General features: G+C 33.6%; 1 protein-coding gene across 1 annotated transcript; it reads left to right on the top strand.

The window, feature by feature from the left end:
• Nucleotides 1-9,864: 9,864 nt before the first annotated feature.
• Nucleotides 9,865-10,466, top strand: LOC110879706 (mini zinc finger protein 2). Its single transcript, XM_022128220.2, has one exon. The coding sequence runs from the start codon at nt 9,986-9,988 to the stop codon at nt 10,247-10,249; it is 264 nt and encodes an 87-aa protein (XP_021983912.1). The 5' UTR covers nt 9,865-9,985; the 3' UTR covers nt 10,250-10,466.
• The last annotated feature ends 842 nt before the right edge of the window (nt 10,467-11,308 follow it).

The raw sequence follows: 11,308 nt of genomic DNA, 5'->3' as shown, positions 1-11,308 counted from the left end.
TAATAAACGAGTCATTTTAAATAAATAGAATGATTCACTCAGTATTTCCCGCTGACAAAAACCTTTTTCAAACATGTTTCAGGTGATCTATTGTAATTCAGGAAAAGTGCTGGGGAGCATTTCAAGCTTAAGACAGTGGCTCATTATAAAATAAAGAAAGATGTTTTGTAAAAAAATAAAGATTTCTCAGTAAAATCTTGTTATTATAAATTATCGGGGATTTATCCCGAATTGTGAAATAAAATAATCGGGAAAAGTTTTAGCTTTAAAAAGATCCTGATGATAAAATTCCGCTGCTAAAATCAATTAAATAAATATCACGGGATTTCTGTCCCGCGGCTCCTGAAACGGGTCAAACCGGGGCGGGGGCCGTGACAGTTTGATTAGATTAGACGTTAACGATAAGCCGGTATTAAAAGCTCTTGTGTCATTGGATGACCTCGGTATCTTACCATCACTATACTACGTCTGCGATGGGTGCACTTGCCCTAACGTGTGTATAGAGTGATAATAGTATATCGTGTTTTATAAATTTAAAACTTGAATTTGCAAGTAAAAAGAGCTAAAATATATCTAAAAAATATAACCACTCTGACGCACGTCACCAACAAAGATACATGGAGTCGACTTGGGTGAAAGTTTATCCGCTCGAGTATCACCTAGAAACGGATATCACAAACACCCAAAGGTACAAAGAAGAGATTAATCGGGACGAGATCCAAATAAGACCTCGTAAGGAGATGAGTGATGAAGAACAGGTGATGGTAACCGGTTAAAAAGGAAGGAAGCAATGGCATATACGTCATACCATAATTTCTTTGGTAACCGAGCATGAAACAATAAGCTCGAGCTATCTCAGACAAGTGGCGGTTTTTCCGCTCAGCAAGGCTATTTTGTTGGGGAGTATAGGGACATGAAATGCGATAAGCAATTCCAGAATCTGAAAGAAAACAAGCAATAGAACCACGAATGAGCTCAGGAGCACCATCACATAAAAGATGTTTGATGGTGCAGGAGAAGAGGTTCTCAACAAGCAGTTTGAAATGTTAAAATAAATCAACCGCTTGAGAATGACAAGTCAAAGGATACATCCATGTAAATCAATTAAAATTATAAATGAAAGTAATGAAATATCGGTATCCATCTCTATACATAACAGGCAAGGCACCCCAAATGTCACAATGTATAATATGTAAAGGTGAAGTAGAAGTAGATATAACTAATGTAAAAGGCAATCTAGTCAATTTTGAAACATTAGAAGCGGTACAGTGTGTGTGTGTGTGTGTGTCTGGTTTTGTTTGCCAGATGTAAAAATGAACATATAGACAAAACATCATCAGAAGGATGACCCAAATGAGAATGCCAAGTCTCACGAGAAACAGAATGAAAGCAACAAGTGAATATAGTTGATGTGAACAACCACGTGTGTGACGGAGGAGCTGTCCATCTAGAGTCTGAATGGACAGACCTAGATATGAGAAAACAATGGCTATAGGATGATCAATCACTAACTACGTGAACGATAAAAGGTTCTTGGCTAAGCCAGGAACCACAAGAACATGTCTAAGAACCAAACTACGATCGAATAAATGTAGTAAGGCAGTGCCAATATATGAAATAGTAAGAGACATACTGTTTCCAACGACAACTTTCTCAGAACCAGTATATGGAACTGAGTAAAAAACAAGAGAAGAATCAACAGTCATGTGTGCAGTGGCGCCAGATTCGGGAATCCATGAATCAATATGCTCACAAATATTGGAAAAATCTGCCAACAATCCAAAATGTGGAATAGTAGCCTAAGAATCCCATTGTGAAAAATAAAGCCCAAATCCATGTAGCTTAGTACAATCAACAGGCCCAAAAACATTATTACTAGTATTTCCAATCAAATTCTTTGGGTTTGGTCCAAAATTGAAGTTTGGGCCTAAGACTTTTGTTGAGACCCATCCAGTCCGTCGAACAAAACCCTAGCATAAAAAATTCCACCATCGTTCAAATAATCAACGTCACAACTTTCTTGAAAACCACCATTCGACCACCTGTGACTACCATCACCTTCACGATTACCGTCACAACCACCGTTCGACCATCGATGACTACATCACCTTCACGATTACCGTCACAATTACTGCTGCTAGATCTCGAACTACCATTAAAGTTTTGATTTTGATAGGATAAATCAAGTATACTGGAGCATTGCTGGCATTTTTTGAACCTTCATACGAACCACAAATACCACCATAAACAGCAGAATAAGACGAAATCATGGCAGAAGTTGACGGAATGTGAGTTGAAGTCTGATCTGCATGTTTCAATGTCGCAACTTTAATACAACCTAACTTCTTTGACACCTCAGCATCGATCTCCTGCAAACCACCATACAAACTACTATATTCATTAATTTCATTCCAAAACTTAGAAGCACTTTTACGGAATCTCGTCGGAGAAGATGATCAGAAGCTGAAAATGATTGGAAATGAAGTTTTGATCGGAGAAGAACAATTGGAACAAATATGAAATCAAAACATAGCAGATCCCGGAAATCAGAACAACTCACCCGAGAAGATAAGTTTATTCACTGGAGAAGAAAGGATCTCACCGGAAAATTGACCACCGGTGATGATGTGCTCTGATACCATAAAGGAAATCAGGCAATGTAAGCTATTCATTTCATTTCTCATTAGTCTCTTACAATAAACACAACTCTATATATATAGAGGTTAGACAACAACTAACATCTCTAACTAACTCAACTAACTAACAACCTCTATACATGCAAACTATATATACATACACTCTAATGCTTCCAAAAAGTCTAGAAGAGCTCAAACTCTCTCTTGAGGCTCGCCTTGGAATTTTTTTCTACTTCTGTCATTTTTCATATCTCAAAGGAGTGCACCACCGTTCACCGCCAACTTTGAACTAAGACCCCTAAATTGCTTTCATTCTCTACTTGACTCATTTTCTCTCGAGAGCAAGCGACCACCCATGCTTGCGATGGTGGCGACCACAACCACCGTAAAAGCCCCACTACAATCTTGCAAACACCTTAAACCGATGCTCCTTTGCTTGCCCTTCGATCTTGCAGTACCACTTAACAATGCAAACCACCACAACTTCTTTGAATATGCCATTTTTGTAATTCGAAAAAGTAAACAAGTTAGCTCGAACTTCTGACAAGCCGAGTCCAAAACCACCGTTTCAGCTCGTTAAGATAAACGAATTGGCTCGACTTTTGACTAAGCCGAGCCCAAGTCTACTTTGTCTCGATTCGACTTGGCTCAGTCGAAGATTGGAAACCGTGCTATGCAGATCTCTGTCGAAGATGTTGTTCTTTTATTGTAGATGTCGTTGTTAGTAATTGTGGCAACTGGCTTTCTGTATACTTCTTTGCTAACACCTTTGGAATGCAGTTCAAGAATTGACCAATAGGCCAGCAATATCAATTACTTACTGCGACATCTACAACAAAAAGAAAACCATTCAACCTACAATTCAGATCTGAATGCACGGTTTTTTTTTATATGGAAATGTCATGATTCATAATTGCGACGTGGCCAATTATTAAATACATCTAAAAAAATATCCCTTTATCAACACTTATTTTCTAAGACACTCATTGAAAAATCATGTTTAATTCTAGTTATTGTTAGAACTGGTGTATTTTGAACAACCTAAAAATATGATGCGTGTACACTACATGTTAATATCTTAACATGATCGGTCAAAACGACAAAACTTAACCCGATACCATTGCCTCATGTAGAAAAAGAAAATAAAAATCTATATATGTGGAGAGATGGAAATGTGAGGTATTCAACATAAAACACCCCACCCTTTCACACACAAGAACCAATACTCAAGATATAGGAAATATCAAAAAGTTAACACCCCATCCTTTTCCATGTCTCATGAGCCTCACACACGCACGTACACACTGCTTTAGATTTGGTCCGCCGTAAATATGTCGGGGGGAGAAAAGGACACCCCAAAAAATTATTTTCTCATGCACAATTTAAGAAATTTGTAATATGATAAAAGTAAATATCAAGTGCAAAAAAGAAGACACTAATGTTTATTTTTTGAAACACTCATGCTCTAAATGTAAGTATGGATGCATCATTTTAAATATATTATACCCTTATACAATTAGTAACTTGGGTTATGTCTCATTTGTTTAAAAGTCACACCCTTTAGTTAATTTTACTTACACCCTTTCATTTTATACATAAGTGCCTCAAAGGACACCACTCAAACTCAATTAACCGATGTATCTCCTCCCATGTTATTTGCCACCTTTTCATTATATTATATCATATACAAAGATAATTACCAACTTGGGTTATACAAATTCATGTCAGCTGGAAAAGTTATCAAAAGAAAATATAATTACAAAATGAGGGCCGGTTTCTAATACGAAAGGGTGTGATTTTAATTACTAAATAAACGCGACTTTCTACATGGATCCAATCCACCATACATGCCATTATTTAAACGGCGTGATCTAAAGTTAACAAGAACATTAGTTTGTATTTATAATTGATAAATATAATGTCATTAACCATTTAAAATTACTCAAATCATGACGACCCAACCATTTAAAATTACTCAAAATGCATGCCCCATGAAATTAAATTAATCAATTAATTAAACAAGCTACATAGATAACTTCCGCATTGTGATTATTATTCTCATTTTACAAACCAGTTCCACCGATTCCTACTCTCCAATTTCCCTCCTACCCATGAAACCCTTTCTAAGCCCTCAATCTCTCATCGTTAATGAAGAACAATCCTCCGGTTATGCTATCAAAGTTAATATTTCACATTCTTTTCAATCGATTTAATCTGTTTTGTTTTTTTTCTAATACGATTTTTCTATTTCCTCGGTGAATCGCTAAGCTTTGTATCAGGGCCGGCTCTGGGCCCGGCAAATCCGTGCCGACGCCCGAGGCCCAAAATTTCAAAGAGCTCGAAAAGTCTTTATAAGCTTGAATATATTTATTACTCCCTCCGTCCCATTAAATTTTGACCTTAAATAATTTTGTTTGTGTTAGATAATACTTGATGAAAGTTATATGATTTGAGTGTGTTTTACAAGTGTTTTTATTGGGTTAATTTTCATCAAGTTTTATATAACACAAAAAAATATATAACTAAAGTCAAAGTTTATAAATAAAGACTTTGAAAATTCAAAATAAGATACATTTAATGAGACGGAGGTAGTAAATTATATATTTAGTATATTTATCCGTTAATTATGTAAAAAGGTATTGGTGGTGTAGTGGCAAAAATCATCTTTAAATAATGCAAGGTCTCAAGTTCGAGTCTTTCCTCCTTCACTAAGTTTTTATTTTTTTAATTTATTTACCCTTAACCATAATTTTGGGCCCAATTCATTTCGTCGCCCGAGGCCTAAATTTTTTCAAGAGTTTTCGAGGACGGCTCTGCTTTGTATTATTATTCTGTTTAAATGCTTAACATGCGTTGATATGTATAGAAAACTTCTTTTAATCTGAACAAAATGACTTTTCGTATGAATTGATAAATACATTTACTAACATGTGTTGATTTTCTTCTGTATTGCACTGTTTAAACGGCGATGATGTTGCTACAAATTGTATTTGATATAAAATTCACTGGGGTAACTCTTTATCCAAAAAAAAAATTGTGTTTGATACGAAAAATGATTTTATATAAATCTGGTCTGTTCTGGTACAAAACACGTTTACAGATCTACGTTAATCTGATTTTTTTTTATTTTGCTATTTAAACGACTAAGATATTGCTCTAAATTGCACTTGATATATCTAGAAAATTGTTTTTTATCTAAACGAAATGATATTCGTATGAATTCATTCTGTTACATTATAAATATCTAGAAAATTGGTTTTGATCTAAGCGAAATGATATTCATATGAATTCATTCTGTTATATTTTAAAATGCAATTACAATGTTGTTATTTATGTGTGAATTTACAAAATATCAATGACAAATGTACTTTAATATGCTTTTTTCCTATTTTGCTGAGGATCATGATATTGTAAAATAGTAAATTGCAGTAGAAATTTAGAAATCACCTTTGTTTATGAACGAAATTTTGATTTTGATTTTTTTGTTTTTTAGAATTTTGTTAATTTTGCTTGATTAATGCGACTTTAATTCAATTGTAAAATCACATACACAAAAGGTTGGAGGGGAGAAGCATCTCAACTCTCAAGTATCTTGATTTTGTGCAAACGTTGGTGATCTATTCTGTTGTTTGTTTTTAACTTCTTTATCTTTTAACAAAATGTGAGTGTGATGATATGATTTGTCTATTTTTATCTATCTTAATATAAAATTTCTTCGAAACAGATTGTGAATAATAATGTAAAATTAAATTGGAACATGCGTATCTCACAACGTTTAGTTTTTTTTATAACGGTGACAACTTTTATAAAATGCTTTAGTGTCTGTTGGTGTTGTAGGAGGAGGTTAGGTAAAATGAAAGAATATTTTGAATAAAGTTAAGAATTTTTGCATCTCATGTAAAAGACATTCATAATCAACATCCCGCTGCAACGCGCGGGTTAATTATGTTGTCTAGTTTATAACATATTGCATCAATTATTATTAGAGAATTCATGACTGTTAACGACAAAAAAGAATCAGTCGGAATATTTATTACAACTACTCCCTAAATCTCCCTAATTTCATATGCATCCTTCGTTGATTACCTATGGATATTTCCAAGACCTCTCTACTTTTCAAGTCATTCTTTGTATTTCAATTCTCAAACCTCTCTGGTACGTTTTCACATGCATTATTCTTTTACCTATAAAAATTTTCCGAACGCTATTGTTTGTTGGAATAAGTTGTTTCTAAAGTTACCTGTGACGTTGATTCATGGGTGTCCTTATCAATGATCCGTATGTGACTTATTTACTGACAGACCCTCCCCCGACGGATTACGGACAACTATAACTTTAATCGAAGGATAACTGTTGGATTTTTCATTACTGAATTGTCTTTCTTTATCTTTTATTGATAAAGTGATTAATAGGGCTGTAAACGAACTGAACGTTCAGTGAACAGTTCGTGAACCGTTCGGCGGGAAGTTCGTTTATGTTCGTTCGATTAGCTTTACGAACGAACACGAACAAAAAATTTCGTTCGGTTAACTTAGCGAACGAACACGAACATAGGTCTCGTTCGTTCGACTGCGTTCGTGAACGTTCGGTAATATGTTCGGTTACGTTCGTCAATGTTTGTTTGATTATATTAATTAATAATATATAATAAATCTTTTATCTAAACATATTGAAAACTTGAAACCCTATTTTTTTCTAAGTTAGCTAAAATTTGGATATGCTAAGACATTTTTTGGGATAATTATGTCTAAGTTAGTTAAAGTTGATTCATCGTTTGGTGGTGTGTTAGACTTCTTGTGTTTTGATTTATCATTTGATGGTTGTATTTAACTATTTATATCCAATGTTTAAGGATAACAATATTTTTATTTTTTATTTTCAAGTTAAATGTTCGTTTGCGTTCTTTTGTGTTCGCTTGCGTTCGTTTGTGTTCGAGACCAGTGTTCACGAACTGTTCGTGAACAATTGAATTTCCTTAACGAACGAACACGAACATAAACTTATGTTCGGTATGTGTTCGTGAACAGTTCACGAACATATTAATTTCCTTAACGAACGAACACGAACATGGTCTTGTTCGTGTTCGTTCGGTTCGTTTACAGCCCTAGTGATTAAGTAAAAAAAAAACATAATTTTATTCTATACTAGTATAATTATTGTCTTTTTGTCCGAATTAATTAGTTGTATAATATACTTGATTAAAATCGAATGAAAGTCGTGTTTTGTTATAAATGTGAAACTAGATTTACCACCCGTCGCAATACGACGGGGATTCAATAGTTATATATCATGTTAGATGAAAGGCAAATGTTTCTTACATGACCACGAGCCTGTGTGTAAAACCGAGAAAAAAAATAACTAAGTCGATCTCTGACTCGCACGTTGCGACAGACCTATCAAATGGGAAAAATAGACGCGTTGCGACGGAAATGTCAAACAGGAAAAAATAGATGAAAAACGTTGAATCCCACACGCACGTTGCGGCGTGTTAAGTCGGAAATTAGAACGACACGTTAAACGGAGAACTTATGAAAGATGAAAAGTATATAAGAGACTAAAGTTGAAAGTAAAAAAGATGTTGAGATTAAATTGTAAAAGATGAAAAGTTTTGGATTGAAAGTAAAAAAAAAATTTTAAGAAACAGAAAAAAATAGATGAAAAAACGTTGAATCCCACACGCACACTGCGGCGTGTTAAGTCGGAAATTTAGAATGACACGTTACACGGAGAACTTATGAAAGATGAAAAATATATAAGAGACTAAAGTTGAAAGTAAAAAAAAATGTTAAGATTAAATTGCAAAAGATGAAAAGTTTTGGATTGAAAGTAAAAAACATTAAAGAGGTTAAATTGCAAAAGATGAAAACTTTTGAATTAGAAATAAAAAATCAAATTAATCAAAGGGGTTAAAATAACAAAGATTTAAACTTTAGACTTAAATTGTCAAAGATTGAAACTTTAGAGTTAAAAAAGAAATCAATTAAACAAAAGAGATAAATAGATTTAGTTAAATTGATGTTTATTATTATTATTATTATTATTATTTAATAAAAGAGATAAATAAGAAAATAAGAGTGAGAAATTACTAGAGAATGACATGTGTTCAAAAATGATTTTTGTTTATTAGTATAGAAAGATTATGAATAAATGATTTATATATTCTTATTGAACCTGTAAAAAATGTTCGTACATATTGATGAAATATTATAATAATTATTAATCAGAAATTTCATTTTTTTTTTTCAATACGTTGACCAGCTAATGTTTTTATCCTACATGCATGTATGATTGAAAACGCAAATGATGGCCAACATAATGATTTATTAATGTGTTCATTGGTTGTAAAAGTTTAAGCAGATATATATACATGGAGATTTTATTTCAAGGAATAAAGGGCATATATAGTTAAGTTGGACCCAATACATACATATATATTATATATAGCATAGATATAAAGCCTTTATTCACATCAAATCAAATAACTATAACACTATAGCTATCAACTCATATTTTAATCAAGATGCGGGTCTTTCGGGTCATGAATATAAACATATTTTTATGTTTGCATTATCAATTGGCATATGGTATATTTATATAAAATCTATTATTTATCAATGTTAATATATAAAAGCTGTTATACATAAAGTTTTATGGATTAGTAATAATTTAAACCATTGTAAAAGTGAAATATATAATTAATTAAGAGGAAACATTCCACTTTGTGAGTGCGATTATAATGCCATGTCTAATCACTTTGTGGTCGATCAATATTTTTGGCACCAAAGCATCGACCAAAGATACTGTAAATTCGTAAGTGGTCGATTTGTAAACTCAGTAACTAAATTTTGGTAATGGATGTCGTGTCAACCCATAACTGGCCACTCAAGAAAGTAACCTAGATGCCTCGAGATCACTCTTTGCCCTAATTAAATATATAACCACTGAAACCAAAAGAAATCAGAAGCAGTGGCGAGATTTGAAATTTTCGACCGATAGTGTAGGCGCGAAAGTCAGTGGACCTAAAAATTCTATAAAACCGGGGTCGAAACGTATATACTCAAAAATTTCTATATGAAAACTACGTACTCTCCAGTCTCCACTACTAGGCGAAAAGTTTGAAAGATCGACCGCCCCCTTCCTTCACTTAAAAGCTTCGCCCATGATCAGAAGACATGACATAGTGCTTCAATAATGCCCCTTCTCATGGCATAATTCTTTTTTTCCCAAGTGGGAAACTCACTTCATCTATAAGTATAAAAAGCCATGGATACAAGCTTTACTTAGGGTTTGTTTCAATCTCTCTCTCTTCCTCTTATAATCTTTTGAAGGAGAGAAGAGTTAAGTGGAGAATGAAGAAACGTCAAGTGGTGGTTAAGAAGAGTAGTTCTAATATTAGATCATCAAGTGTGAGGGTTCGTTATGGAGAGTGCCAGAAGAATCATGCGGCTAACATCGGTGGGTACGCGGTAGATGGGTGCAGGGAGTTCATGGCAGGTGGAGAAGAAGGTACGGCGGCTGCCGTCGCGTGTGCCGCCTGTGGCTGCCACCGTAGTTTCCACAGGAGAGAAGTGAATGAAGTTGTATATGAGGGTTCATCAACATCTGATGCCTAGGGTGCATGTAAGTGGTCAAAAAAGAGGGCCTGCTGCTGGGGACTGTTCAATTGAACACAAATTAAACACTCACACATGTATGAATATCTTATATATATCTTTTCTATAGATTTTCAAAAACTGCTTAATTGTATTGAATATTGATTGCTGTTTTTGTACAAAACTAATTACTTTATCCTCTATCCAAATTATACAATGATTCTAAAGTACTGCCAAACTTTCTCTAGCTAGCACTATTTACTTTGGTTTCATTTGAATTTTTTTGTAGCAAATAGAGTTTATCATCCATCTTTTATGTCTTCTCTATAGATTTCAACTACTGCTTCATTAATAATAGATTTATACAAGGTCCCTGTGTTAGCAAGGTGTTGGAAAACAAGGGGGTCGTTATAGATCAGAATTCAGCTCTTTGATCCACAACCCAAGATTTGCTTTCATTTTGTTGGGTTCATCTATTCGTTCTAGTATTGTTTCTCTTTTGTTTCTTTAATGTTAATATAGTTTATTTATCATTTATACTTGTTAATAAAGCTTATCAGGTGTTTAGATAATATCCAAATTATTAATTAAATATGCCTATACAAGATTAATTTATGTCATAGGTTAAGGCAAATATGTAGTTCCCACTTCCCAATACTAAAACGAATTCTATAATCGAAAAGTAGGGTTTGAAATTTGAATTGAAGAATCTTGTTAAGTTGGAAGTTGAAGATAAGTTGTCTTTGCAAGTACATCTTGCACCATATGCATATTATAAAGTACCTCTAAATTAATAAACAGAGGTGGGAGGATAATAAAATATACAACTTTGCATGCATTATTTTGTAGAATTAAAATGAATGGAGTTTGGATGTCACATGGATACAGCAAACAATCCTCCAGCTTTACAGCTTCCATCTTCATGACTTTCATGGATGGATCTTGTCCCCCATTTGAAATTACAAACTGTTTTGGTCTGCCAAATGTGTATTTTATAAGTCTATGATCCTTTTCATTTCCTGTAAATAATAAGCAACTCAAAATCAATTCTTTAATACCAATTTACTATACAACCCATGC

This window comes from Helianthus annuus, chromosome 9 (assembly GCF_002127325.2).
Source record: "Helianthus annuus cultivar XRQ/B chromosome 9, HanXRQr2.0-SUNRISE, whole genome shotgun sequence".
Taxonomy (NCBI): Eukaryota; Viridiplantae; Streptophyta; class Magnoliopsida; order Asterales; family Asteraceae; genus Helianthus; species Helianthus annuus.
Note: the sequence above shows the minus strand (reverse complement) of the source record. Positions and strands in the feature narration are given on the sequence as shown.